The sequence below is a fragment of the Acanthochromis polyacanthus genome, chromosome 5 (assembly GCF_021347895.1).
Source record: "Acanthochromis polyacanthus isolate Apoly-LR-REF ecotype Palm Island chromosome 5, KAUST_Apoly_ChrSc, whole genome shotgun sequence".
Lineage (NCBI taxonomy): Eukaryota > Metazoa > Chordata > Actinopteri > Pomacentridae > Acanthochromis > Acanthochromis polyacanthus.
Genome location: NC_067117.1, coordinates 27,379,128 through 27,405,048, shown reverse-complemented (window position 1 = coordinate 27,405,048; position 25,921 = coordinate 27,379,128). Strand labels below are relative to the sequence as shown.

Here is a 25,921-nt window from a genome sequence, read left to right as displayed (position 1 = left end):
ATTGTTTTTAAAGTATATTTCACAGTTTGACATGTTCATTTTAGGCACATCGAATAGTGATCCACTCTTTATAGTCACTGGATCAAGTACATAGGTATGGCATTATAAAGTCTAGCTTAGGTCCTCAGATCATGTGATTTTCTTCACACAGCATCTTTGAATGTAGCATTAACTGTTCACCTAATCAGTTCATGATGTTGTATGGTGACAGCTGGTATCAGAGACATCATTTTGAAAGTCATTGTTTGTGTCCATTGTTGTCTCTCTAAAGTGAGTCGCTGGAACCTTGTTCTGATGGCACCATGCCGGCTATAAAAAATGATGAACTATGATTGGTTAGGGACCAACATGGAGCCTGTGCACTCACCTAACCTGAGGCAGTGACCATCTTTTTAGACAGAATTATTGCATAGTCTGCTGCATTTGTCAATCAAATATGTACAAACACACATTAGTGGTAGATCTGTTTGTATCATGGATGACATGATTCAACGATTTACTTTCCGCTTACCAAGTTAATGTCATTGGGTTGACTTTCCAAAGTTTCCATCAACTGCTGTTTGGGGTTTCAACTCTGAATAAGCCTCAAAACTCATCCATTGTAGACCCAATGTAGAATTTCTGAATCTTGGATTGTGCAGCAACATGGACTCGTCCTGACAGGTTATTTTAAACACATTTCTACATATGGCCTGATAATCATTGTTTCTTTCCAACGCTGCTCGGGTAGAAAGAAGTGCTTTTATTCAACTGCTTGAATTTTAATTTCCACACAATGTCTCTGCTCTGTATATCACCTATTTTGTTGTGACATTACTCAAAATGACAAATAGTTTGACATCATTTCTATAATGCAGCATATGGAAATGAGGCTGCTCCTTATTCCTTCATGTTGCCGTGACACCCGGCTCCCTTCCTCGCTGCTTTCACGCGAGGCTCTCCAAAACTCCTGCTGCCTCTTCATGGCAATTTAATGACAGCCCCAAGTAACAAAGTCTAATTTTGTTTGTTGCCTTTGTTGGAAAGGTAAAATGGCAACGCTCGGTAATAATGCATGTGTGAGCATGACCTGCGGTCAAATGGTTTAGTATTCTGAAACCTTCAATGTTTCGACATGCTGAGGTTTAGAAATAGATTTATATTCAAAGTTATCTTGGAGTTGTGTGCAACAGTATTATACAGTACAGCAGCTTTTCAGACTCAGCTTTCTGTTCTCTAATTGCTTTACTGCATTGTCTTTTGTTTACAATTGACAGTAACAGCCATGAAATTAAAGCTACCCAGATAGTGTTATGGAGCCCGTTTCTTGTGCCTTTTGACTCTTCTGTTCTCTGGCACTGACTTGAAAATGCGAAAATGGGTGATGCAGAGCCTTAAAAGCTTGAATTTATACTTTTTTGTAACCACTTTACAATGTTCTCTATTTTGGTATCGATGGTAGATCAGTATACTTTGTCTGAAATGAAAAGTGTCTCTTGTATTTATGAAACCAGTGAGAGTAAGTGTAACAATTACCTGCATAATCCATCAATCTGCCGACACTTTTATTGCCAATTAATGGTTTGATCAATAAAAATCATCAATCACAGCCTTGCAGAGACAAATACGATGGCTTCAAAGATTTTGAAATGTTCTAATTTGAGAGAAAGGAATTGGAGACTTTGGGTATTGTTTACAGTATTTTTATTTCACTGAAAATTATCATAATAGTTGGAAATGATTATTGTTCTATCAATAAACTGCTCTATCTATATTTCATAGTTCTGCTGTTCCCCCAACCATCACTCCAGTTTAGTCTGGTGCTGTTACCAATTGATTATCTGCTATCGCAGCTTTTCATGAAAAGTTAGCAACTGTTGTGATTAAAAGCAACCATTTACTAGCTACAGAATTAACCGTTTCCCTCAAGGCACAATGAAACAAAACAGAGCTAGCAGAAGAATAATTCAACCTCAGCTTCATCAGTTTTTGCAGAAATGCAACATTTGAGTCTAAATGATGATACTTTGGAGAATGAGTCTAGAAAGTGCAATATCATATGCTTACAAATTGTTATAGTGGTTGTTTTGACTCAAAATGTGTTTTTTTTTTGCACATTTTGTGACTGAATCTTTTTGCAGACAGTTTTGCAGTCAATTTATGTTTCTTTGCAGTTGTTTTGCATCTTTATTGAATTTGTGTTTATTTGTTTCATGTCATTCGCAGCAGTCTTTTTGAATGTCTTTATGGATATTTTCTCTTTGTGGTCTTTATCATCTTATTGGAGTTGTTTGATGTTTATTTATGGCCATGCCACATCTCTTTGTAGTCTTTTCTTGCACTTTCTCTTTGTAGTCATCTTGCATCATTTTGTTGTTGTCCTCTTGGGTCTCTCTGTTGTTCTTTTGCATCTCTCCATAGTAATTTTTTTTGCTATTTTGTAGAAGTATTTCTCTCTTTGTAATTGGTTTAGAATCTTTGTCTTCATTTTATTGATTTTTCAATCAATGTTACCAGTCATATAGTCGCATTTTTACAGGCCTGTGACTCAGTGGCCCATCTTCATGATGTATGAGTTTGGTTAGAAGCCGTGCACATGCAGTCATATAGTGCAGTGTCAGTGGTGTATGTCAGTAACTGCATCTCTGGATCCACACCGTTCTCTTCCTTTTACTGCGGAAACCCCACGGGACAGCTGGTGTTCCAGGTGTGTCATTTAGCAGGTGAGCAGCACTGTCAGCACCCTCACCCTTAACCTTTCTCTCGCTGCCTCCCACCGTCCCCTCGTCCCCCTGGGTGAGAGCCAAACAAGGCATTGTTGGCTGCTCTAACACATCGGCCCACGCTGGGTTGAAGTGTTGCTTCCAGTTTGAAACCATTCCAGCTGTAACGTTGCTCCACTGGGAGGAATCCGGTGTTTTGTATGCTGACGCTGCATCGTGTGAGAAAGAGCATGCCAAGGTTAACTGGGCTGTGGAGGCCGGTGGCTGTGTGCCTCCACATGGTATGCACCAGCACACCTGCATGAGGAAATCTCCCAAAGCAGCGAGGGAATAAGACTCAGCTCTGCTCTGTTTGAGTTCTAATCAGGCCGATACAGTGAGGAAAAACACAAGACAGAAACTTCTCCCTTACAGTAAAGCTTCTCACTATAAAGACTAAGATCTGTAGATTCCTGACCAGCATACATTTGCATCGCAATAAGACAGATTGATTTTTGTGGAACTTCCCAGACTCACTAAAATAGAGTTCATTTTAGCATTTATATGGTAAATAAAGACAAATACAGTCTGCAAAAAGGAATATTTGTCTGGTTCACTGATTAGCGTAATGAAGGATGCTGTTAGTATTGTTGTCGACGTTATTCATGATGATTATGAAGGAATATTTAGCTTTATTCATCCTTTTTTAAAGAAATGTAGAATGAAATTAACATTAGCATAGGACACATTCATACATTTTAAAACATCTGCAAACTTCTCTAAATCAAAATGTTTCGTTTGATTTCCCACGTTGTCTGCTATTGGCATATAAATCACGATGGACATTTTTGTTGAAGGTTATTTGGTCATTTTGCTAGGGGAAGACAAACTTTGTGTTTTAGCTTAAATATTAAACTGCACCTGACAATAGATGATATGCTGGACATGAAAAGTCTTCCTACAGCACTTTAATGCGCTCCCCAAGTGTTTTAAAAGTTAATTATTTTTAAATTCCTGTTCATTTATGACCTTGAATTTTTGCCAGCAGTTGTCTTCTACTCTGCCTTCGTTGGCACGTTGCTAGATTCCTGTGTGTGTTGCCATCAACAGCTACAAGCACTGGAGATGCAGCCCAACAGTAGGATTTTCATTTTGGAAATGCAGGTACATTGACAGTAATTGATGTGTGACCTTTGAAAAGTTGATCAGGACAAAATGTTTGAAATTAGTGTTTCAGCAAAAAAAAAAAAAAAAAAAAAAAAGAGAGAGAGAGAGCAAATTAAAACAAATTTAGCTGTAAAGTCTTGATATTTTTATCAAAATTACTTTATTCTAAATGTTTAATTTAAAATCTAACTTTTTCATTAATAATAATAATAATACATAATTAAATAATGTAGTGCAAGTCATGAAATGTGAAGAGGAAAAATGTTCTGTGTGATGATTCCTGTTTTTTTTTTTTAAATCATAAAAAATGTTTTTTTATGATTTGCATTATTATAATTGTGTCGTTCAGCACAAAAGATGTTTCGGATTTCTCTAGTCATGGTTTTGTTGTTTCTATAGAGAAGCAGAATTTTATTTTACTGTAAAAAAATAAAGTTAAAAAATAGCCCACAGGGAGTAAAAATGTGACAGGAGCAAAAAAGTACCCCGATACTCTGAGGGTTAATGCTTAAAGTCCTGCAGCTTGATGCAGTAGTGCAGATAAAAAAATTTAAAAATCCCTACAACTTAGCTTCAGTGCTAAAAGGCTACTATACTACAACTACTGTATGTATACAATGAGGAAGAGGTTGAATATAGTCAGACTCCTGTGATGTTTGCCCCTTTTATTGATATCATTCAGACTTCATTTCTTCATGTAATTCTATATAAAGGTGGAGCAGAGCAGAGAATGTACTCAGCTTTTGTCAGTATAAGCTACAGTTCTTGGGAGCAGTCCAGAACCTAACGGTCACGCTGCCAGATGGGCACGCTTTCTGTTGCACTAAAATTTGGCACTAAATGGCACAACTTGAATTAATGCCTTATGTATCTAAAAAAAAAAAAAAAAAAATGTTAAAGGATGACAAACTGTGGGCCTAATATGGTTCCAATAATCCACAACTTTTGTTTGGGAATGAGAAGCTAATCACCAGATGGATATAAAGTAGGTTGTTCTGTTAAGCCAGACAGTAAAATGTGTAAACAACATAAAATCACATTATTTTATCATGACCTCTTGGTGTCTCGGATCTTTCTGTGTGGAATTAGTTGCTAAAATGACATTGTTCACATAGAATTTTGGCTCATCTTGTCACATCTTATAAATAAAGTGGAAAACCCCTCGCTTGTTTGAATTTTTTATCGATTATTTAAGTCATGACTCATTAGCTCATAGTTTTATTGGTTTTGGGGCACCGTCTGCTGCACCTTCTAACATCCACTGACTTGTATAGAGTGGCAGCATCAGGAGGAAGACATAGACCAGTTAGCCAAAACAGAAAGAAAGCATTGCACAACATGCACTGCTAAAGCCCTCAACTGACTAGCCATGGGTGTAGAGTAGCCGACTACATTACATTTTCGAGACTCGAAAACCATCTCGCCACTGAATGTAAATCATAAGAAGTTTACCCCATTTGAGATCTTTTCGTTTTGCAGTTTTGACAAAAGCTCTCGTGTTCTTACAGTCCACCGAAAGAAAAAGACACAGGTCTGCTAACAAGTCTGACTGAGAAAGAAGAATAGTTACCCGTTGACGCTTTGCCACATGCTGTTTTGTTCTGCGTTCCCCTGCAGTATGTTCGCCCATCCTTCAGGAATTGCACAGCCAGACGTTCCCACGTTACTGATTATGCTTATGTGTTACAAGGCTTGTGTTTGTTTTTCCATTCCTTGATCTGCTCCTGGGGGATAAGGAGATATAGGCCAAGAACGCACTGTGAAGTGGTTCGTTGAGCCGGTGGTGGTGATGCACAGTGGAGTGGCCCAGATGAACACAAAGCCTTCCACGTAACACAGATTCCAGCACCCGAAGCCGTGATAAACTGCAATAATTAACTGTGAGGTAGCCTCATTTTCTTTTCTTCTTTTCAGGCCTCCTTACGTGATACAAGCTGGGCAGTGGGCAGTATGAATAATTAAATCTTTGTATTTACTACTGAGGCTTATAAATGGGCCTTCCTGTAGACTCCAATGATGTGGTGCAGATGAGGGAGACTAGATGGAGAGACTGATAGGGGGTGGGGCACCACCGCAAAGCCGATTTCCAAAGGCCTCACAGAGAGGCAGCAAAGGTTAATTGGATTCTGTCAACATGATATTGTCAGCCGATGTTTCATTCTCTCAGATCACCACTCAAACGCCAGTTTTTAATTTTCTTCTTTGGAGGAAATAATGGTTTGATCTTGTCATAATCAGTGCGCAACAACTTTATAAACCTATCAGGACGGGAGATCCCTCTAAGACTGTTGTGCAAGAGCTTGTTGATTCGTGATTTTTCCTGGAATCGTGATTTTTTCTCCAATATGGAAAAGAATAACTTCCCAGCCTTAGAGAGCTGTGTCCCTCTTTTGTTCAGTAATACCACGAGCAGGCATGCTTACAGCCTATCTAGCGAAAAGAGAAAGATTTGGATTGCCACATTATATAAAGCAAAAACGGCTTAAACCTGCTTTTTGAGTAGCGCAGTACACAGCTGGGTTACGTAACTGCCGGAAGTACATGGTGCTCATCCATCAGGAGGAAGTAAAGAGGTGGGGGGTGTTTCTGTCCCTGAGATTTGTCAGCAAACACACACACACACACAAAAATGAAAGTTCTCACGCTCCAAAGCTTAGCGCTGTGTGTTGTGGACAGCGCTTGTGTTTGTGTTTATTTCTGCCCCATCTGGAAGTCGGCTGCTTTCACTTCGTCCTGATGGATGAAGCTGGAGCTGCTGTGGTGTAGCAGCAGCAGCAGCAGCAGTGCAGGACTGTTTCCAGATGAACTGACCTTGTTGTACTGTGCTGATTAAGAGCGGGACCGTACAGTATTGACTCCTCACCAACACCATCACCCCTGAAACCTGACTCCGCCTTCTCCTCTGCCCCCCTGCTCGCTGCTCCCTCAGGAAACCAAACGCAGATGATTGTTTTAGTGTCACTGGCTGCACTGTGAGTGAATCGCTTACTGACACCATCATTTTTCTGCATGTGCGCCTGCTGTAGCCATGTAAAATGTTCCACCAGCGTGTGCAAACTAAAGACCGTATATAACTACAGTTGACAATGAGTGGTAACAGTGAAGGTCTTAAACTCTGCTTTTTTCATGTTAGTTTAAGGGACATGATCCAAACAAGTATCAGCACGTTTACATGAGACCTTTAATTCCTCTTTAATTTGGAATTAAAGTTAATTCTGCTGTAAAATCTCCTTGTGAACACTTAATTCCGAATTGAAAAGTTAATTCCGAATAAACTATCTGGTTTATTCCAATGCTAATTCCGAATAAACTAATTCCTGTGTACGTTCTATTCATGTATACAGTTAATTCCGCTTTAGTTAATTCCGGTCATTCTGCGCATGCTTGGCTCCTCACGTAGTGATGACATAACGACGTACACGTTCTGTAACCTTACTGGTGCGACATTGTCGAGTTGCTGTTTCAAAACGACAATAAAAAGCAAAGCGAAAAGCGTGCTTATTAGTTGTTTCTCCATGTTGTTGGAGGAAAGAAATGCTGCGGTAAGTGGAGTTTGTTTTCTTCCGGTAAACAGGGATATGTCACGTCCACTCCCTGTCCAATCAGAATCCTTTCCAACGCCCAAGTGTTAATAATTCCGAATTAAAAAACTTCATGTAAACGTGGCCTATGATTCAAATAAATGTTTCCTAAATATCAGTTCTGACATGTAAGAGGTGGAACATTGAAACTATATCTAAACCATATCGTCACGACTGAGCAGACTCTGGTTACATTGATGTCACCAGTTCAGGAATGCTTTTCTGAGATATGGAACATCTGTACAGTGGGAGGGCCATAGACTGAATAGAGGCTGATCTTCTGAGGACTTTGAACATTGAAGAGAGTTCCAGTTTATCAGCTAACTTTTCTATTTGATTTTTGTATCTGCTACAGAAAGTGCAGATGTGTTATTCTTACTACTTCATGTCAGCTTAGTGTAGGTTGTGTGCATCAGTGATGTGTAGATTGTTGAGTCCACAATGAGTCATGAAAGTTCTCAGTCAACTTCATCCAAAAACTTCCAAAAATTACCTTTTCATACAACTAACTTGCATTTTTAATTACGTATTTTCTGACGATTTACATTCGATGCACTACTGATACTTTTCTAATCAACATACTGCTGGCATTTATTTTATTGTTTTACTGTCGTTACTTTCAGCCGACCAATCTTTGATTAAATGAAGCAGCAACCATCACCCTGGTAACAGAGATAATAGAGGAGAAGCTTCAAATATCTTGTAGGAAGCGTGCCTAAAATTAACCAAGCCAAGTAGTTATTTTTGTGAAAGTGTCAGAGAAATAGTGAAACTTTCCAAAAACTGACATAATTTGGTGACTAAACCAAAAAGCAAGTGCAAATTGGAAGTCTGTCCCTCCTATTTCAGTCTTCCCTTTTCAGTGAGAAAGCATGCTTCTTTCAAAACAGAAATGAGAAGTGACTCAGCGTTGTTACTAACTAGCATGTTTTCTTTCAAGGTTCAAGAACGTACATTTACTTGTGTAATGTACAACTTTGGATGTTTTTTTTTAAAAGCTGTGAAATTCCACTCAGAGTTTTTGGAGGCAAATGTTGGTTTTAATTCACTACCTTTATTTGACCGCTTTAGTTACTGCTTACTATGCAGAGTCGGTTTGGTAACACAAAATCCAGCAAACGTCACTCTGCATTTTCTAAATGGAACTGCGTTATATACTAATCAATCAGTCTGACCATTACCAGCTGACACAGCTATTAAAGTAAGTATACATATAATCCAATAAGTAGACTCATTCTGGATAGTGAACACTTTTACCTTTAGTACTTTCAGTATATTTCACTACTAAAATTTCTTTGATATTTGATGCAAATAATGATCAATAGTTTCAATGCCATTAATGAATCGGAAAAGGACAAATCTAAACTGGAGCTTGAAAATGAAAAGTGCTGAAGTATGTAATAGTGTCAGAAAATGACGTTTGAGGCTTCACAGTGAAAGCATTTCTGTTTTACTTATCTTAAAATTCCAAGCTTATTTTGAGAACGTGTATTAGCTGTAGCACTGGCTGTCTGTACTCACTGACTGTGAGTTTGTGTGTTTCTGCATGTGCTCCATTATTAGGCTTAATTAGTCCTTGAAACCACTTTGCCAGCCTTCTGACGGTTTACAAGTTTTGGGAGCGAGCGTGTTTAGAGACGGGCATTATGTAAGCACAGAACCTGCACTCCAGTGATAACAGGAGGCTTATGTGGCAGGCGGTGGGAAATCTCCATCCGGGACTTAACCTCCATGGATGAGAGATTATTACTGGCAGCTCTGGGTCACAAAAGAGCACAACCCATTTGTCCTATAGGGCACGTTTATCCACATGGCACGCCGCTTTTAGATCTACAATTTATGCAGGGTCTTTCCATCACCCGCTGCATCACATTGCAATGAGTTCAGGGGTTTTACAATTTGCGATTTACAGGACAGCTACAAACAATTTCAAGTATTATTATTCTTATGCATGTTGAGCACTGCTTAAATAAGAAGGTTACAGACAAAATATAACAAATTCTTTATCAGATTTGAGGTTTTTCTGTTATTTGTCATGCCAAAAGCACAAACAGTGCCTCTTTCTGTTCCAGCATCCGTACCCTGGTGTCTCTCGATGGCCCCTGATTGCTGCACTGATGTAAAAGTGGTTGTAATTTGAGCGTGTTGTAATTTGGACGAGCAGTTAATTAAGGTTTTGGCTGCTCAGTGTTCACACCAGCCCAAGTCGGAGATTCATAGTATTTTCCTTCATGTTGTTCAACCTCATTCCTTTAAACTAGGCACATGACTTATTATCAGAAGTTAAAGCAAAGAAATAAATCCATTTCGAACTCATTCAGACACTCCATAACAAACAGGAAATATATGAAGCAAATTACTGCCAGAGTTTAGTTGGAGGAGATGGAAGAGGACTAAGCAGCTGTTAATCTTTCAGATTTATTGTTCTCAAGAAGCCTGCAATATATTTAGCTGTGTCTTTTATCATTAAACACTCTGCGGTCACATTTGTTTTACAGAAACACTGCTTAAAATGTGATTCTAAATATCTAAATTACTAAAAGTACTCAAGCTAGCACACATGGGGCAGAATGAACTACGTTAATATGAATGTTTTGTTCACTAAATCTTGCATTTGTCGTGTCGCTTCTGGTCATGAATATAACACTTTTGTTATTAGTAGAGTTGCAGATTAATTTTAATTTTTACTGAAATATTACTACATTTGATTGAAGACTTCATTTTTGAGTCTGTCATTGTCAGTGTGTCCCTCTGTCGATTGTCAGCTGCTCATCCTCTTTGAACCCATAAACTTTTTATTTGATTGGCGTGAAATCTGGTACAAACATTCACACTGACATTGAGTTAAGTTGTCATAATGTTGGTGGCCTATTGGCATCGTCACTAGCTCAAAATATCCATTGGTCTGATGCAGTGGTTTATGGAAACTAATACAGTTCAGCTGATCTCACCCATTTAGGGCTGGCTAGGAAAGCAAAAAAACTTATTAAACTAAAGCAATGTAATCATTGGACTTATGTACAATTAGCATGCTAGCAATAGCATTGTGTTTGCAATCTCACCAAGCCACAGCCTTAGTTCGAAAGGTCAATTTGTGGTTTTCGCATTATCAATGTTGACTTTGAAAGCAGACTGTGAACAGAATAAGGCTCTACTCATACTACAGTAAGTATTTCTGAAAAGGTGGCTGTGATTTTACAGTTTTTATACGACTTTGTTACTGGTTACAAATTGGTCTACAACACCGTATCACTGATTACTATGTACAAAATTGCACATGGCACAGGAAATCTGGAGATTTTAGAGCTTTTGACTGTATTTGGACTCTGTTGATGTAAAATATGTGCAAATCAAAGCTCTGTCAAAGTCCAGCAGTGACTACTTCAGTTATAACAACCTAACAATAAAAAATAAAGACCACTTTCATAGATCTCACACATGCCTTTGTGGACGAAAACCATGAATTGGCCAATAGACACATACGTATTTATTTTTGTACAAAATGTCTCAAAATTTCACTATTTAATGTTCATTTTATTGCTAATCAACCCTGTCTTTGACAAAATGGAGATGAAAGCACAATTACTGTGTGGTTTACATTCCCTGTCATTGTTGTTTGTTTGTTTAATTTAATATGTATTTTTATTAATATTTCAACACATATAAAAGGCATCAATTACATTTTATGTTACACATTCAAAACACATCAAAAAGAACATAAAAAAAACAATAAATTGCATTGTATAACCATGTTAAAGACCTTGTTTTAGATGCAACTGTGCCACAGCTAATGGCGTGATAACTCACAGTTTCACGGCTTGCTTTCCAGCTGAGGAGTTTTTCAGGACCTCACCACACACAAAAAATATCTGAGAAAGCAGTGGAAAGATGTGACAAATGAACAGAGCATATCAGCACAGTCTTAGAGTTGGTGAACGGAGGACCAACAAAGCTGAAATCGATCCTAATAGTACCTGGTTATTAGTTGAACTGACAAGTTTTCACTGCTTGTGGGGAAAAATAAATATGTTTCCAAGGAAATAAAGAAATATGGTGGCACATATATGGACAGTAGACTACAGACTACAAATGCCTTTTAAAGAAGGAACATAATCTGAAACAATTTGGAAGCCGCTGCATTATTAAACCATTATTCAGAACAGGCAGACTTTTAGGATATATATTACAGCCACATATTGGGGCTCATGATGCATCACTTACTAAAAGACAGAGGAAAAGCAAGATGTAATGTGATAGTGAAGATGAATATTACCATGCATATGTTGAAGGAACTGTTGGAGGGATTGGCCAAAGTGCCAGTTAATGTTAGCAAGAGCATCTGATCTTAAAAAAAAATCCTCTGCACTCCCCTCCAAAATCATCATCCCTTCAAGGCCAAACCATTGTTGCTGTTCCTCATATACAGACTTATCTCAGGCTGATCAGAGCCATCTATTTAATGCTCGTTTTTATATCAGCCTTTACCTAACATCTCTTGAAGTTAATGTTCCTTCGACTTGAAAGTTTACGAGGTTCATCAAGAGCAACTTAAATCTTCATTCCAAGGTGGAGAGTGGCTAAACCCCATCTGGGTGTGGGTTTTGCGTTGTCACTGCTGCTCTCAGGGCTCTTCTGATATTAGCAGAAAATGTTCCGTCCCTATACTTGTGATTGTTTGATGCTCGTGGGCCTATCAGACACTGGAGCTCTCACTGCACAAGGAATGACTTTGCAAGGACTTTCTTTTCCCAGGAAAGTACACGGCACATTTCAGTGTGAAAACTTTGGGAAAGTCTTTAAGAAGTACATTGTGAGGTAAATCTCTCTGACTGTAGGTTTGCTGCATTGGGAGGTCATGACTTGTGATTGTACAGTAGCACTGGCCTCAGCACTGACAGGTGACTTCAATGACTTCAAAGTGGATGCTTGCTCCATTACTCAGCCTGCTGCAGCAATTAGACACTAGGAGGAGATGTATAGGTGGTCTATTTATGGACAGTCCTCTATTCGCCCTGATGGTCATGTCCTGTCTCTCCCTCCATTCTGCCTCTATGCCCTTTTTGTCCAGTATAGCCTTGTCTGGACTGTGCTCCCTGCTCGTTGGGCAGCGTCTGGCTAAAACCAATTGGAAAAACCACTCAAATTCAATCAGCTCTTCAAGTGCAAGGCACAACCTTTGAAGCTCAATGAAGGACCCTCTGTAAATTGTTACAACCTTATAACAGTGAGTCAGTAGATAGTGGCAATATTGAACCTGTTCTAAAGCTTCTGCACTTCAACAATATCAACTTTGATGTAATAGCAATGAATGGCCATAGAGCACTGTGTATCATTGTTGTGCTATGTCCATTTTAGTCACAGTAGTACTAGGTAGTCTCTCCGCTGTGGCCATATGAAGAGTGTTGCAGACAATCAAAATAATAGTGTCAGGTTACGCTATTTAGATTTCTTCTCAGCAGCTGTATTAGAAATCTGTTGAAGTCATTCTGATCGTCTGAGAGGCAGATTTTTCACATTTCTACCTCTACCATTTCTACTAGAAACTCGACATTTTTCTTAAATGATTTGCAGGCAACCAAATAAGGTTTAAAATATGGCTAAATCTGTCTTCAGTACAGAGGTTGAGGTGGGTGGTTGAATGTACAAAGACTCCAAACCCTGGAGATCTGCAATGATCTTCTCACCAACAGTTGACATTACTTTTAACCATAACCATGTACGTGCCTTAAACGTACTTTTTTAGCTTCCCAGGCCAGTTATTTCTAAGTTTTTCACAAGAAAAAAGCAACACTAGAGAATTCATACCTAGACTGTCAGATTACACCTCGCTAGATTCATCTCATGAGTTGTAGTGCTACAGTCTCCTTGGTAAATGAATGTACACATTCTTTTAAAACATATGATTAGTGTTGTAGGTATTTAATGTATTCCAGCATACAAATAACCAGTGGTACAGGGAGATACTATAAAGTCATTTGGCAACAGCAGAATAACATTTCATCAGCTAAATTACCTTTAGTATTACCTGACAGCAGACTTTTTCCACCCCAGTCAGCAACTTTAGCACATTTCCCACATGTACATCTATTAACACAGGCACATCGAGTAAAATGCTGATTTACAACTTGTTAGTGAATGTACCATAATGTATCCCAATAAGTGGGTAATGAGTGTCATACTTACAAAACAGTAATCTTTGTTGCTCCACATGTGCTGCTGTGATTCGTGCAGTCCACGGTCATACTCCAGATCGGATTTTCTTTGACACCTACAGTATGGCAAGAAAACAGTGCCTTAGCACAACATACAGTTGTGAACAAACGTTTATGTAGACTTGTAAAGACTATGCATGTAATGGTACTCTTGATTTTCTGATGATTCTGACAATCCACATGTTCTATGTGTGACAGATTGAAACATCTGAGTCTTTGTCACAAAAACTGCCACACATTGTGGTTCTTTCATAGATTTATTATAGGTCTTCTGGGTCGCAAATACGTATACAGCAACTTGATTTCTCTGTTTTGATGATGTAGGAAGTGATGTTAATCAGTTTTTCCTTGTAAAATGGCCTCTCAACTTCTTGCAGCTGATGACTCATCTGAGCCAAATAAAATAGGGCCCATCTGATACTTTCATTAGACTCTGCCACAAACGTTACAATGGGAAGGTGTAAGGAGCTCAGCACAGTTTAGAGGAAGTTTTTCAATGGCTTGAACAAGTTACGAAAGCCACTTTAGACCCATTTCAAAGCAGCTAGAGATCCTAGAATCATCTGTGCAAAAATCATTTGAAAGTATAAAGTACATCATAGAGTTGTCACTGCCATGATCAGGCAGAAAACACAAACTACCACCTGCTGCTGAGATACAATTTAGGTCAGGATGTTCAAGAGTCAATCTGTTATGTTTGTTGTGAATATATTGCATCTATGTACAATCATCAGCCCAACCATTTGAATATAAATCAATGATAGGCTAATAAATTGTGGAGAAACAGACCTTTACTGATAGCTGTCCATCCATGGTATAGATGGGAAGACGGACACATATCCACACCTATTTACCCATCATCATTGCTGGATTGACAAAGATGGACTAATAGATAATATTCAAACATATTTTTCCATCTATGTAGCTTTTGCTCTCATGGACGGATGGCTGATTTGATGAGGAACGGATAGGTGGATACATGTGTGAATATCTATGAATCACCAAACAGTGTCCACCTGTAGTGCATACGTAGAATTGTATTGAATTAATTGTGTTCAAACAGACTTCTCTAGCAAGTTTTGCAGTAATCATCTCTGTGTTACAGTTTACCCCGTCAATGGCAGTAGTTGTACCATTTCGGTTCGCGAGTTTCAGTGAAACTGTACAAAAAACAGGATACAAACTTATAAGTCTTCACTTGTATTAGACATTTAATTCTTGCTTGTATGAAATAAAGATGAATCACACCTAAATACTTTTAAAATTATTTAGCCACAACCATAATGTTAGGCTGTATTTTTTCCAGCTGATCTGTACTTTGTAACTTTGAAATAAAGTCATGTTGATTTAATTAAAAGTACTGAAATATTTGCACTCTATCTCATGTGTGCATTTTGTGCCGAACTGTCATTACCTGTAAAAAATATTACAAAATGTCCTGCTGGCAATAACTGACAGTTCAGATTTGAGCTGCGAAGGTCATCGATGCTAACAGCTTAGATAAGAGAAAGTAATTTGAATCTGCTTCCTCTTGTCTTGAGCTTCCGTGCTGTCCGTATCTGTTTTCCACAGCCTCTGCTGTCGTCTTACATTACCCTCAGCCTGGTACATTCTGATCATGTCTCATCTTCTGCCTCTTCTCCTCCTCGTCCTCCTCCTCTCTCTGCTCTCTACCTGGCACTGAGCTCTGTGTGCTGATTCAGCCCGTTGTGCATATATGAGAGGTTCCCGGCCCTGATTTGAAGGCATTAAAATGCTGCAGGCAGTGGACTGGAGTAATCTTTCTTTCTGCCAAGCGCGACGTTCGACTCAGCGGGAGTTAGCACGGGGCCCTTCTTGGTATACACTACACCACGATTCATGCTGCAACATGTCACCGCCCATGCATCACTTGCTGTCTGATTCTGAATGAAAATATGCCTCTATATTTTCCTGAACTTCATGAAATGTGCATTATGAACCGCTTCAATTTTCCTCTCTCTTTTTTATGTTGCAGGCGGCACACCTCATTGCCTATAGAAGTCTCTGAGATCCCTCTAAACCTTATTGCCCCTCCGTGTCGAAGAAGTTACCCCTGCCGGAAATGGAAGTCTGCATCGTTTGGGTAAATCGAAGCATTTTTTTTCTTTTTTTATTCATTAGACCACAACTTTCTAACCCCATTTCCTGACAGTTTGTCTCATTACTGCAGTTTCTGTCCTGGTGCTAGTTTACAGCATCACTCTTTTTTCAGCCTGATGAAACGCCTCATTTCTGATCTTTCCAATCCCCTTGCTGTTGTTGAGTGTTTCTTTGTTTGTCAGTCTTTTTCCTTTTGCTCATGAAAACTTCCACCGCCTACGGTGCACAAGCTGGTAGGTGGCCGCCTCAGCCTTCGCGAATCCACTCAGACAGAAAATGAACAACACCCATTACGACCAAAACTGTGAAGTAGAAGCTCAGTAGGGGGACGGACTACTTTTGAGGATAGAAGGGGCAAACATTTCAGTCTTTCGATCCCTCTATCTTCTAGTAGTTGAAGGATATCACAGAAAATGATTGACAAGCCTTGATTCTCTGCTCCGACTTTGCAGTTTTTGCATAGAACATCCTCTGGCACATAAAGTACAGCGATATCTGTCCGTCCGTTGCAGTCCTCTCCTCTGTGGATGCTTTTTCCTTGGAGTTCATTACAGCTGCTCAGCGAGGCCCTGAGAGCTCCTCTACAAATGAGGAGAGATGGGGAGAGATGAAAACCCTGAGAGCGTTGAGCAGTGGGACATAGGCTTCAAAAGCTTCATGGCAATTTCAAAGGGTTTTTTTTCTTGACGGCGCGCTCACTATATCTATCTATAACTATGCGGCGCTGAGTTTGAGAGCGATTCTAAAGGCAGGTTTGAGGGGAGGTAGGGGTGGCGGTGGGGAGGCTACCGAACCCTCATCCGTGTGCATGTGGAAGGAAATGGTTAAAGTCCTAATGAGTTGTGTTTGCTCACCATGTTTATTGATTCTAATTAGCCGTGGAGATGAAGAGAGCACAAAGAATGAGTGCTAAACACTTGTGATTACAGTGAGGTCTTGAGCTGTCCCGCTCTATTAGTAAGTATTTGCCGAAGAACACGAAGAACAAGTGCACATCAATTACAATCACCCAGGGAGTTGAGCTCCAAATGAAGTTTGGGTCAAGCTGGAACTTACAATAGGAGGTAGGTGTGTAGATTGGATAATGAATGCAATTATGTTAAACCCCCGAGAGGCGCGGAGGAAGTGACACATTGCTGCACGGAAAATCACACTGTGAAGCAATATGCGGCTGTACAGTAAATCAGCTTTGGAGACAGATTATTGGGCTTTTATATTTGGAAGATATGAGATTAAAAGGTGTCAGCAGCAGGAAAGAGTAACAGCAAGAGATAAGGTTACTTTCTTCTTTTGGACTTTTACAGTCTTGTACGCGCAGCCTCGCTGTGGTACTGCTCTTCACTAAACATTGTTACTTTGCTCAGTTTACTTGAACGTAATATGAACTGTAGAGTAAAACATTTTTCAGTCTTTCAGGCTGTGAGATAGCTTCAACAGAGGTTGTGAAATTTGAACTTACATTACCAGTCTTATCTCTGAGAACTTATGCTACTATGCAACTTAAAAGCCAATTTGACTTTTCACGCCAAGAACAGCAAAGGTCCAACATATTTCGATGACTCCATTCCATTAAGTGCTGAAGTAAACCAGTGCCAGCAGTCTATGATGGACAGGAAGAGGACTGTGCTCAAAGATTAAAATACAGTTATTTGTGAACAGTATCTGATTTGGTAGGAGGTGGTTGGGGTGGATGGTGGGCATACACAGCACTCAGTTCTCATAGAGTTCACATCCTTTTTGTGATTTACCCCTGAAAGGGGTATTGTATTACAGAATCAGATACTGTCATTGAAAGTAATACAGTGCCATAGTGGACAAAGGCATGAAATGAACAGATATGTTTAACCAAATTCAGTTCTACAGTTGTCTTTGGATTACTGGTTGCGCTTCAAATCCATTTTATTTGCTATATTCAATGTCCAAGTGCCACACTCTTTAACACAGGAACAACGACTCCTCTTAAAATTGCAGCAATAAAAGTGCAACAAGCATCAGGGCAAACATCTGTCAAAGGTAAGAACCCAAAACTGAGATGACAAATCAAGAAATTAATTTATGTGAGAGGGCTATTATCATGTTGGAGACAAAGCAAATCAATTTTAAAATCACAAGCATCAAAATGTACAGCTATAAACATCTCTCGAGTACTGCAACTTGGAGAAATATGACAAATTCTGTTGTCATTTATGGTACAAATTAGCAACTCTTAGACACTGATAATAGCAATACAACAAATTAAGCCTTTTTTGCATTCATAATTAGACATTTTCAGTTCTAGTATTAAAAAATACAAATTAGTGTGGGTTAAAAATCTGTTCACTTTGTGTGCATAGTATTTTAGTAAACATTTAGTAAACATTTTAGTAACATTCCATGTTACCTGAAAGACAAGCACTAGACTGACTAAATTAGTTTCATATACTGGAGCAATCTTACTTTTGTGCAGAAAAATGTCCTTCTTCCATCCTTAAAGCCCCACAAAAACCACTCACCTGGCCTGGTGCTGAGATTTGTACTGAATGAACTTTTAAGCTCAGTAATAGTTTGTTTGTTCTGAGAGACCTCATGCTGCAGTAACTCTGATTCCTCTCTCTGACCACCCATCTTTCTTCAAACTGTTATTTTCCTTTGAATGTTTGCAGCTGCGAATGTGTCGAGTTCTGTAAGTGAGTGCAAAGTGCTGGCTGGAACTGCATTTGTTTGTGGATGTTCTGTTTAGACTCACTAATGTACAGGTGTGTCTCTCCCCAGTAATGTTTGCCAAAGTGGTCTCTCGCATAAACCAGGCTCTGTCTCAGCATATTGCCAGTCTTGGAAAACATTGTAATTTTGTGTTTGGGAAAAAAGCCGAACTCCACAGAGCTGCATATTGGAGGACGATATGTTCATTTTTCTCTGTGATCTGCTTCTTCTTTTGATCTGCTGTTCTTTTTAGATGTTTTTCTTTTTTTCTGTTTTGGCTTTTTTAAAATAAAAGCTAAGCGAGGGCAGCTGCAGACTTTCAATGCCTTCCAAAAGGACTGATGTTACTCTTGTTGTTTTCGGTCTTTGTGTGTGTCGACATGGTCTCTGTCCAGCGGTGTGAGGTCGACATTGTTTCCGGTGTTTGTGCCATCAGGCGGTGTCCATCAGAAGGCACACTGTCATCTGTTTAAATGGCTTTTGTGGCAACCTCAATATCCATTTCACTAGTTCTTTTTCTACTCACTGCTCTCTCCAGAATGGACAGTCTGTAGTTGAAACTGATATCACCCTGCATGTACATTCTGTCTCCAATGGGACAAAACCGGTGGTGCTGTCACGTTTCCCCTTGTGCTTGAAATATGTGGCCTTCAAGCAGAGATCCAACAAAGAGCACACCTGGTCTGGGTTGAGTTTCATTCTTTCACTGTGTGCACTCTTGATGTCATCATATGCTCTCATCAGCATCCATTTTGTTTCACTGACACCTGCATACAAAGTCCCCATTTTTTGTCTGTGATATACAGCACAGAGCTAAATATTGGAAGATGTGCACTTTTTAATCTGAATCCCTGTGTTTTTTGGTTTACTTGTATATTAATTGAGTTGAGTTCTAGTCAGTTGTGTCACTGTGTGTAGGATGATTGTAGAAAATAAGAAACAATGGGCTTTAGAAGAGTTTAGTGTGGTATTGGAGTCCCTTCTGTACTGTAAAACAGTGAAAGATAATACCTGTTGCTTCTTCAAACCAGAAGGTCAACTACAGCATGCCAGGAAGCTCTAACATAAATCCATCCCTGCCCTGCCTTCTTTCTCCTGCATGACAGTTCAATGAATGGGATGCATCCAGATAGCAGTTCTTCACAAATCCCAAATGTTTGCTCCTGATTAGAAACCTGCCTGATCTTTTACATTTTCCTTCAAGAAATAGATTCCTGATCGAAATACAGTGAGACTTGAACCACAAGAACCGAGGGAGAATTAGATCCAAACCATACCGGATTAGAGTCCAAATAAGAAGGAGCACCAACACAAACAACAAATAAAATAGAAACTAATTTTGGTAATAATTTGTTTTGTATGCTTCAAGGATTAATTCATATAAGTAATTAAAAATGCCAGAAGACTTTCTAATACATTGACTATAAATGTATAATTCTGTTTAACAGCGTAATCAAAACTAACGCTGAATTACTCAGGTTGTGGATTAAATTTTGTTTCCTCAGAGGGCCTTTACTCAAATACAGCTGTTAACTTTTGGAGAGGTCCCACTAGAAACCAGATCAGGATGCGGTATGCACCCCTACGAAGTTGAATCCCTCGACTAGAACTTCGCTCATCAGCTTGTGAAGTGTTTTTGTCAGACACGTTCTTACGCCACGTGTTCTTATTTAGCAGGTGTATCTGACCAGGCCCCCCCCAACTCCACTAACATCTGTCTCCCTGTGTCTCAGTAGTGTTCTTGGCTTAGGAATCAAAGATGCTAATTTGTTCCCGTCTCTCTTTGCTCTTGACTTGAGGAATAAGTTGTGCATGTTTAATGAATTCTGACCATCTCTGCGGTGTTGCCCCGGGTAGCCACACCACCAACCTCCAACGCAGCTGCACATCTTTTACAATTAGGAAAGAGGTGGTGAAATTAAATTGTCTTGTGTGTTTGTTCTGCAAAAAAAAAGCTTCTTGAATGTGTGTAGAAAGAGGGAAGTTGCTGCTCCTTATTTCATGGTTATTCGATGAGCTTTCGCGTCTTTGCTGCCACATTACCCTTGACCGATCCTGTCTAAGTCATTTAAATGACACTTTCTGACTTTACTTTGATGAAGTGAAAAATATAATCAGCAATTTTTTCACCTTGTCTGTTTCGAGACAAAAAAATCCAGTCAGTCGGTAAGTTGTTTAATTCAGCTCACGGACTTCCTGATGCAACAAAATATTAATTTGCCTCTGGCTCACGTTGGTGTTATTTTGTGCTGAGATGCACAGTGAGTGGCTGGGTTTTAACCCACGATACCCTTGACAAATGGCTGTGTTGCTTTGCCTCTGAAGTGAGGTGGGAGTGGCAGTGTGTGTTGTGTGTGTGTGATCAGCATTCAGGCTGCATCGGGGTAAAGTTAGCCTCACACCACTCAGTCGACTGTGCCTTCATTTCATCTAGGCACGCTTTGATGTCGACTGGCTTACTGATGTATCCGTCCCCTCCCAAATCGCAGCCCTACATCATTAAACTTGTCGGTGGCTCATGTTTCCATTCTCTACTTTCTCTCTGCCTCCGTTTGCGCCACCAGTTGTCATCCCTGCACTCAACAAACTTGTCATTACCGGCCGACTGTATTGAAGCCATTCACAATAACGCTCGGGGATTTAGTCGTCTCTGCAGCCACGGCGCCGGATTGTGAAGCCGCTGTCTCCGCTCCAGTCCTGGAAGCAGCTATTGTTTTGTTTGAAATTTAATATCATGTTCAATTTTCTGCATGCTGCCGGAGCTGCGGGTGGGGAAAGTTGCTGATCGCTCTTTGCATCTGTGTGATTGTTTGGGATTGTGACGCAGCATTCGACACATTCAGTTGGATGGGATTTATAAATAACCACAATGCTTGTCATTGGAGCTGGGGGAATATTTATAGATTTCTGTGAATACTCTGCCCCAGTTACATTCATTTCAACACAAGCAGGCATCGGCAGAATTGCATCCTGTGGCCTTTACTGCTCACACATCTTTAGTGGTGTTAATTACCTTACGCCTCCTGCTGTTCTGCTCACTGCTATTCTCCTCTCAGGCCTACAGTACTCGCAGGTTTTTCGGTATAATACTGCTTTTTAATCAAATCAATGTGAGAACGACAATTATGCTACTTTAAATGGGCGTTTCAACCAAGTTTAGTCATTGGGAGACCTTCAGGTTGCAAAACAGTTGCATAATTGTTTCAATTAAGTGTAGAAAAAAACTGACATCTCTGGGAAATGTCCACTTTCTTTGTAGAAATTCTGCAACAGAGTCAGAGGAATGCAACCGTTAACTGTTTCCAAGGACGGCCCATCAGTCCCTTAGCAATGTGATTATTCTTTCCAGAGTACAATGAAAAATTACTCTTAAATAGCAATCGCATTCTTTTTAATGTTCTTGCAACAAAGCGTTGACATCCACGGATCAGTCCAGCACAGGACATGCAGGTGATGGAGATATGAGGCGCCACCAGGAGTGGAAGTACAGCTTGTCAAAGTTGTCGTGCCTTTGCAGCCAACATGCGAATATTAGCTACTGATGAGCGATATTCAGGAATCTCCTGCTCTGAGTGTGAGGTTGTCAGTGCTACATCTTCAGTGTGACGTTAATTACTCCTGCATTCAACCGCCCAGGCTGTGCTACCCACTGATGCTCAGTAAAGACCTCGAAATAAGCTGCCTGCTTGTCAAACCACACAAAATCATTTACTGCCTACCAATTTATGCTGGTTCAACTTGAAAAAAAATGTAAGTTTCTCTGCTGCATCTAATTCATCTGTTCGTGACACCCACTTTATCCTGCAGAAGGCCTCAATCAGCTGGAGCTTATTCCAACTGACATTGCATGGGATGTCGGGTTTACCCAGGGAAGGTCGCTAGTTCAACACAAGGCTAACAGAATAACAGACAACCCAACACATCCTCACATCTACAGGCAGCTCAGACCAGTTAACCCACCATGCATTGCTTGTTTTCATGTCTTTGGACTGTGGAAGGAAGCATCTGCCCATGCAGGTGCTGGTAAAGCATGAAAATTCCACACAGAAAGGCGCCAACAGACCCATCTTGCTGTGAGGAAACAATGCTAACCCTTCCCCACCGTGCTCCCCACCTTATTTATTTATTGACTTATTATTATTGAAGAGGCATAAAGTGCTAAAATGTCTTATTCTTTGAACTACAAAAAATAAGACTGCCTGGAGAGTTTCAACTCGTAACTCGTACTAATACGCTAAGTATGCCTCCGTAGAAACATAATTGAAAAAAATTATGAGATCCCAGCAGTTCATACATCTTCTTTTCCAGCATCCTTCTGCTGATATATTCAATATCTCTCCTCTGTACGTGTCCAAACCATCTCAGTCTGGCCTCTTTGGCTTTACCTCCAAAGCATCTAATCTCAGCAGTTCATACAAACAGTTAAATTTTTTGTGCATTGCACTTTTCATTCAGTTCAATGCAATCCGAAGTGTTTAATTGGTGACTGACAGATTTCAACTGTAAGCAGTAAAACTATCCTAAAGTGACAATGAAACAGATTTTTTACGAGCTATAATTTTTAAAAGAAATAAAATTGAGCTGATGACGAAAGACAGGAAAAATCAATAAGACTAAATAGAACATTTTAAGGCATAACGACAATAAAAACATATTTTGTGAAAAAAAACTGGCTATGAATCGTATAATGAAAAGCTAGGCTGGAAGCAGCTGATTTAAGTATTGCTTCTTTGATAATATATAATGAGTGAATTATGACATCGTTCAAGTAACCAATGAAGCACTGCAGACAACTAGTAACTTGCATTGTGGGAATTGTTTTTTCCCGTGCTGGTGCTATTTTAGGAACTCAAAATAGGATGCTACTGTTTCAATTCTGACCTTTTTTAAAAAAAAAAAAATCTTTCTCTTAGAAGAATCCCGGCTTTGTGTCTGAGCAATTGTACATCCTTCGAGTTCTGCTTTAAGTAGTGTGTAGCGTGGTGATATTGTACATCACGGTCATTCCCTAAAAATACTGTAGCTTGGAAAGAATCGAATGCCCCCACGGCATGGCTTTGCTACACACCTCATTCCTTATGCCTACTACTTCCAAAAGCATGAAAATGAGTTTCATGTTTTTCAATCTGAAAAGCTTTCTGTGTCCACTAATGAAAGAATTCTTCTCAGTCGGGCAGTGCAGATAATAAGTGTGAGGATTCAGTTCTTTTTACACCAAAAAGGACTTTATAGTAATGGAAGCCAGCCGTCAAGGCCTGGCTGCATGCTCAACTCAACCCTGAGTCCGACCACCTGCTGGACTGAAGGAGCGTCTGAGCTTAAACTCTACTCTTTCCATCATCCTGCATGTTTCATTTAATTTTATTATCGCAAGTATTTTATAAAATTGCCGCATCTGAACAGTGCTGGAATAAAACAACGAGATAATTGCCCTGTTGCAGCTGCATCGTCATTATCTCCCCACAAACTCAGCAGAACAGAGGAAAAGACTGCTTTGTTTGTGCTCTTAAACTAAGAGAAACTAACAAGCATCCTTGATTTCCACTAATGGGTTTGTTTGTGTTACCTCAGTTATTGGCTTCTTGTGTGTTAATTTCCTCCTCATCTCTCAAGATGTAGCCTCCTGCCCGCATAGGGGCTAGCTGATGTACGATGCACGGGAGCGAACTATAGCGCTGCTTCCCCTGGGCTGAAGTCGCTGATGATGGGAGGCAGGCAGCAGGGAAGGAGCACTAATTCATCACTGTTAAAGGCTGGGTAATAGGGCCGCGTCAGTGGCCGGGCTATCACAGGCCCACCGCCTGAAAAAGGCAGTTAATTAACTTTCCATTGGCTGTGAGAGGGCGCATGAGTGTGTGTGAGCTCTGCCGACAGGCCTGGATGCAGCCTGCGGAGTGTGGATATGTGAGGTCCAATCCTCACCGGCAGGAACCACACTGGGAGCTTCTGGAGGACATGCTGCCGCTCTGTCGGTTTAGAGCCAGATCCTCACATATAAATGCCCAGATTATTTCCATAATGGTTCTTTTCAGCTTCCCCCTCTGCCTCGTTTTGGGACTCTAAAATATTTAGTTTTGTAGAGAATGAAAGTGCGCCAGTTCTTTTTCACTGGAATGCTCAGCGCTCAGAGTCGCCATTCAGAGTGTTATTTTATTGCAGTTTAATATGTTCAGCTATGAGCACTGACAGCTTTGATTTGTGGCTTTTGTTCTTGTGTGAAGATGTGTGGCAACGAGACCCTTGAATCTTCATTGTGAATAATTTGATTCTTCTGTCAGACTAATGTCTTGTCCTTTTTTAATCAGGAAAATGAATCCTCAAAAAGCAACCAGGGTCCTGTGTTTTTACTCACCTTGTGGGAGAACCAAACCTTTGTTTGAAATCGACTGTCAGACCTTTATTCCTAATTTCCACTATTGCCTGCCAAAATGAATATTCACTGACAGGTAGCACTTGTCAGGTTTGTCAAATTGAGGGTTTTGTTCAGAAAATTGCGATTGAAATCAAATTAAATATTTTACGTGTTCACTACTGCAATTAGTTTTCTAAAATGTGTGCATATATTAGGGCTGGACATGATCACAGAAGAATTTATCATGATAAAAATTTAACCACTTTAGCCCAAGTATCAATGTGTACATCTTTGTGGAACAGGTCTGTGGTTGTTTTTAGATCATAAAGCCTAAATCTTTTAAAGACAACCATCCATCCCTCCCTGCATCAGCCTTCACCATCGGAGGATTATGTGCTCAGACCAGAGAGACCTGCACAGAAGCCATGGATAGGGCAATGAAGGATGTGGAGTATCCACTAATTACAAGATCTGATAGATTGTTTACGAGCCACAGAAGAAACACGATTGGAGTTTGTTCATGAGACTGAATCTGATCCGATGCATTTAAGTGAAACTAGCAAACATTCTAGCGAACAGTTTGTAGCTGTTGATGAAATGTCTATCTCTGGTACATATGGTGATTATTTTACCACTCTGACCTAGCTTATATTAATATCTGTAGTTGGCAGTTGGCCAAAAGGAGTTAGAAAGTATCAGATGCTGTAATAGTCCAATATCATGCTTTCCAACTGTATAGATTATTCCACCCACCCAATGACACCTTTTATTAGATACAAGCTGTCATTTCTTTATGCTGATTAATTGCATTTTATCCGAATATCCTCTCTTATTTAAGAGATTATACTAATTATGCAAATTAGTTAAGCTAATTACACGTGTCCGCTATGTTAAAAAACTGGACGCTCTGGTCATGTCTTCATTTAGCGTTTCTTAATGTGAAACTGAAAGTACCTCATTTAATGTTCCACTGACAACCTCATTCATGTGTACTGCACGTCACAGTACTGCACATTCAATAATGCAGAAAAACACAACTACATCATTGCACCAAGCAGTGTAGACCCCACTCGAAACTGCTCTGTGATCGGTACATTTAACAGCTGCTCTTTACAGTCTTCAAAC

At 39.8% G+C, this 25,921-nt stretch overlaps 1 protein-coding gene across 3 annotated transcripts in view; it reads left to right on the top strand.

Annotated features, from left to right (window-relative positions):
- iqsec1b (IQ motif and Sec7 domain ArfGEF 1b) overlaps positions 1-25,921 on the top strand; it is a 232,400-nt gene that overhangs the window by 64,283 nt on the left and 142,196 nt on the right. For all 3 annotated transcript variants that reach the window (XM_051948457.1, XM_051948456.1, XM_051948460.1), the window contains exon 2: positions 15,638-15,745. In XM_051948457.1, the coding sequence (XP_051804417.1) occupies positions 15,638-15,745 (108 nt within the window). The remainder of the gene's footprint in view (positions 1-15,637; positions 15,746-25,921) is intronic.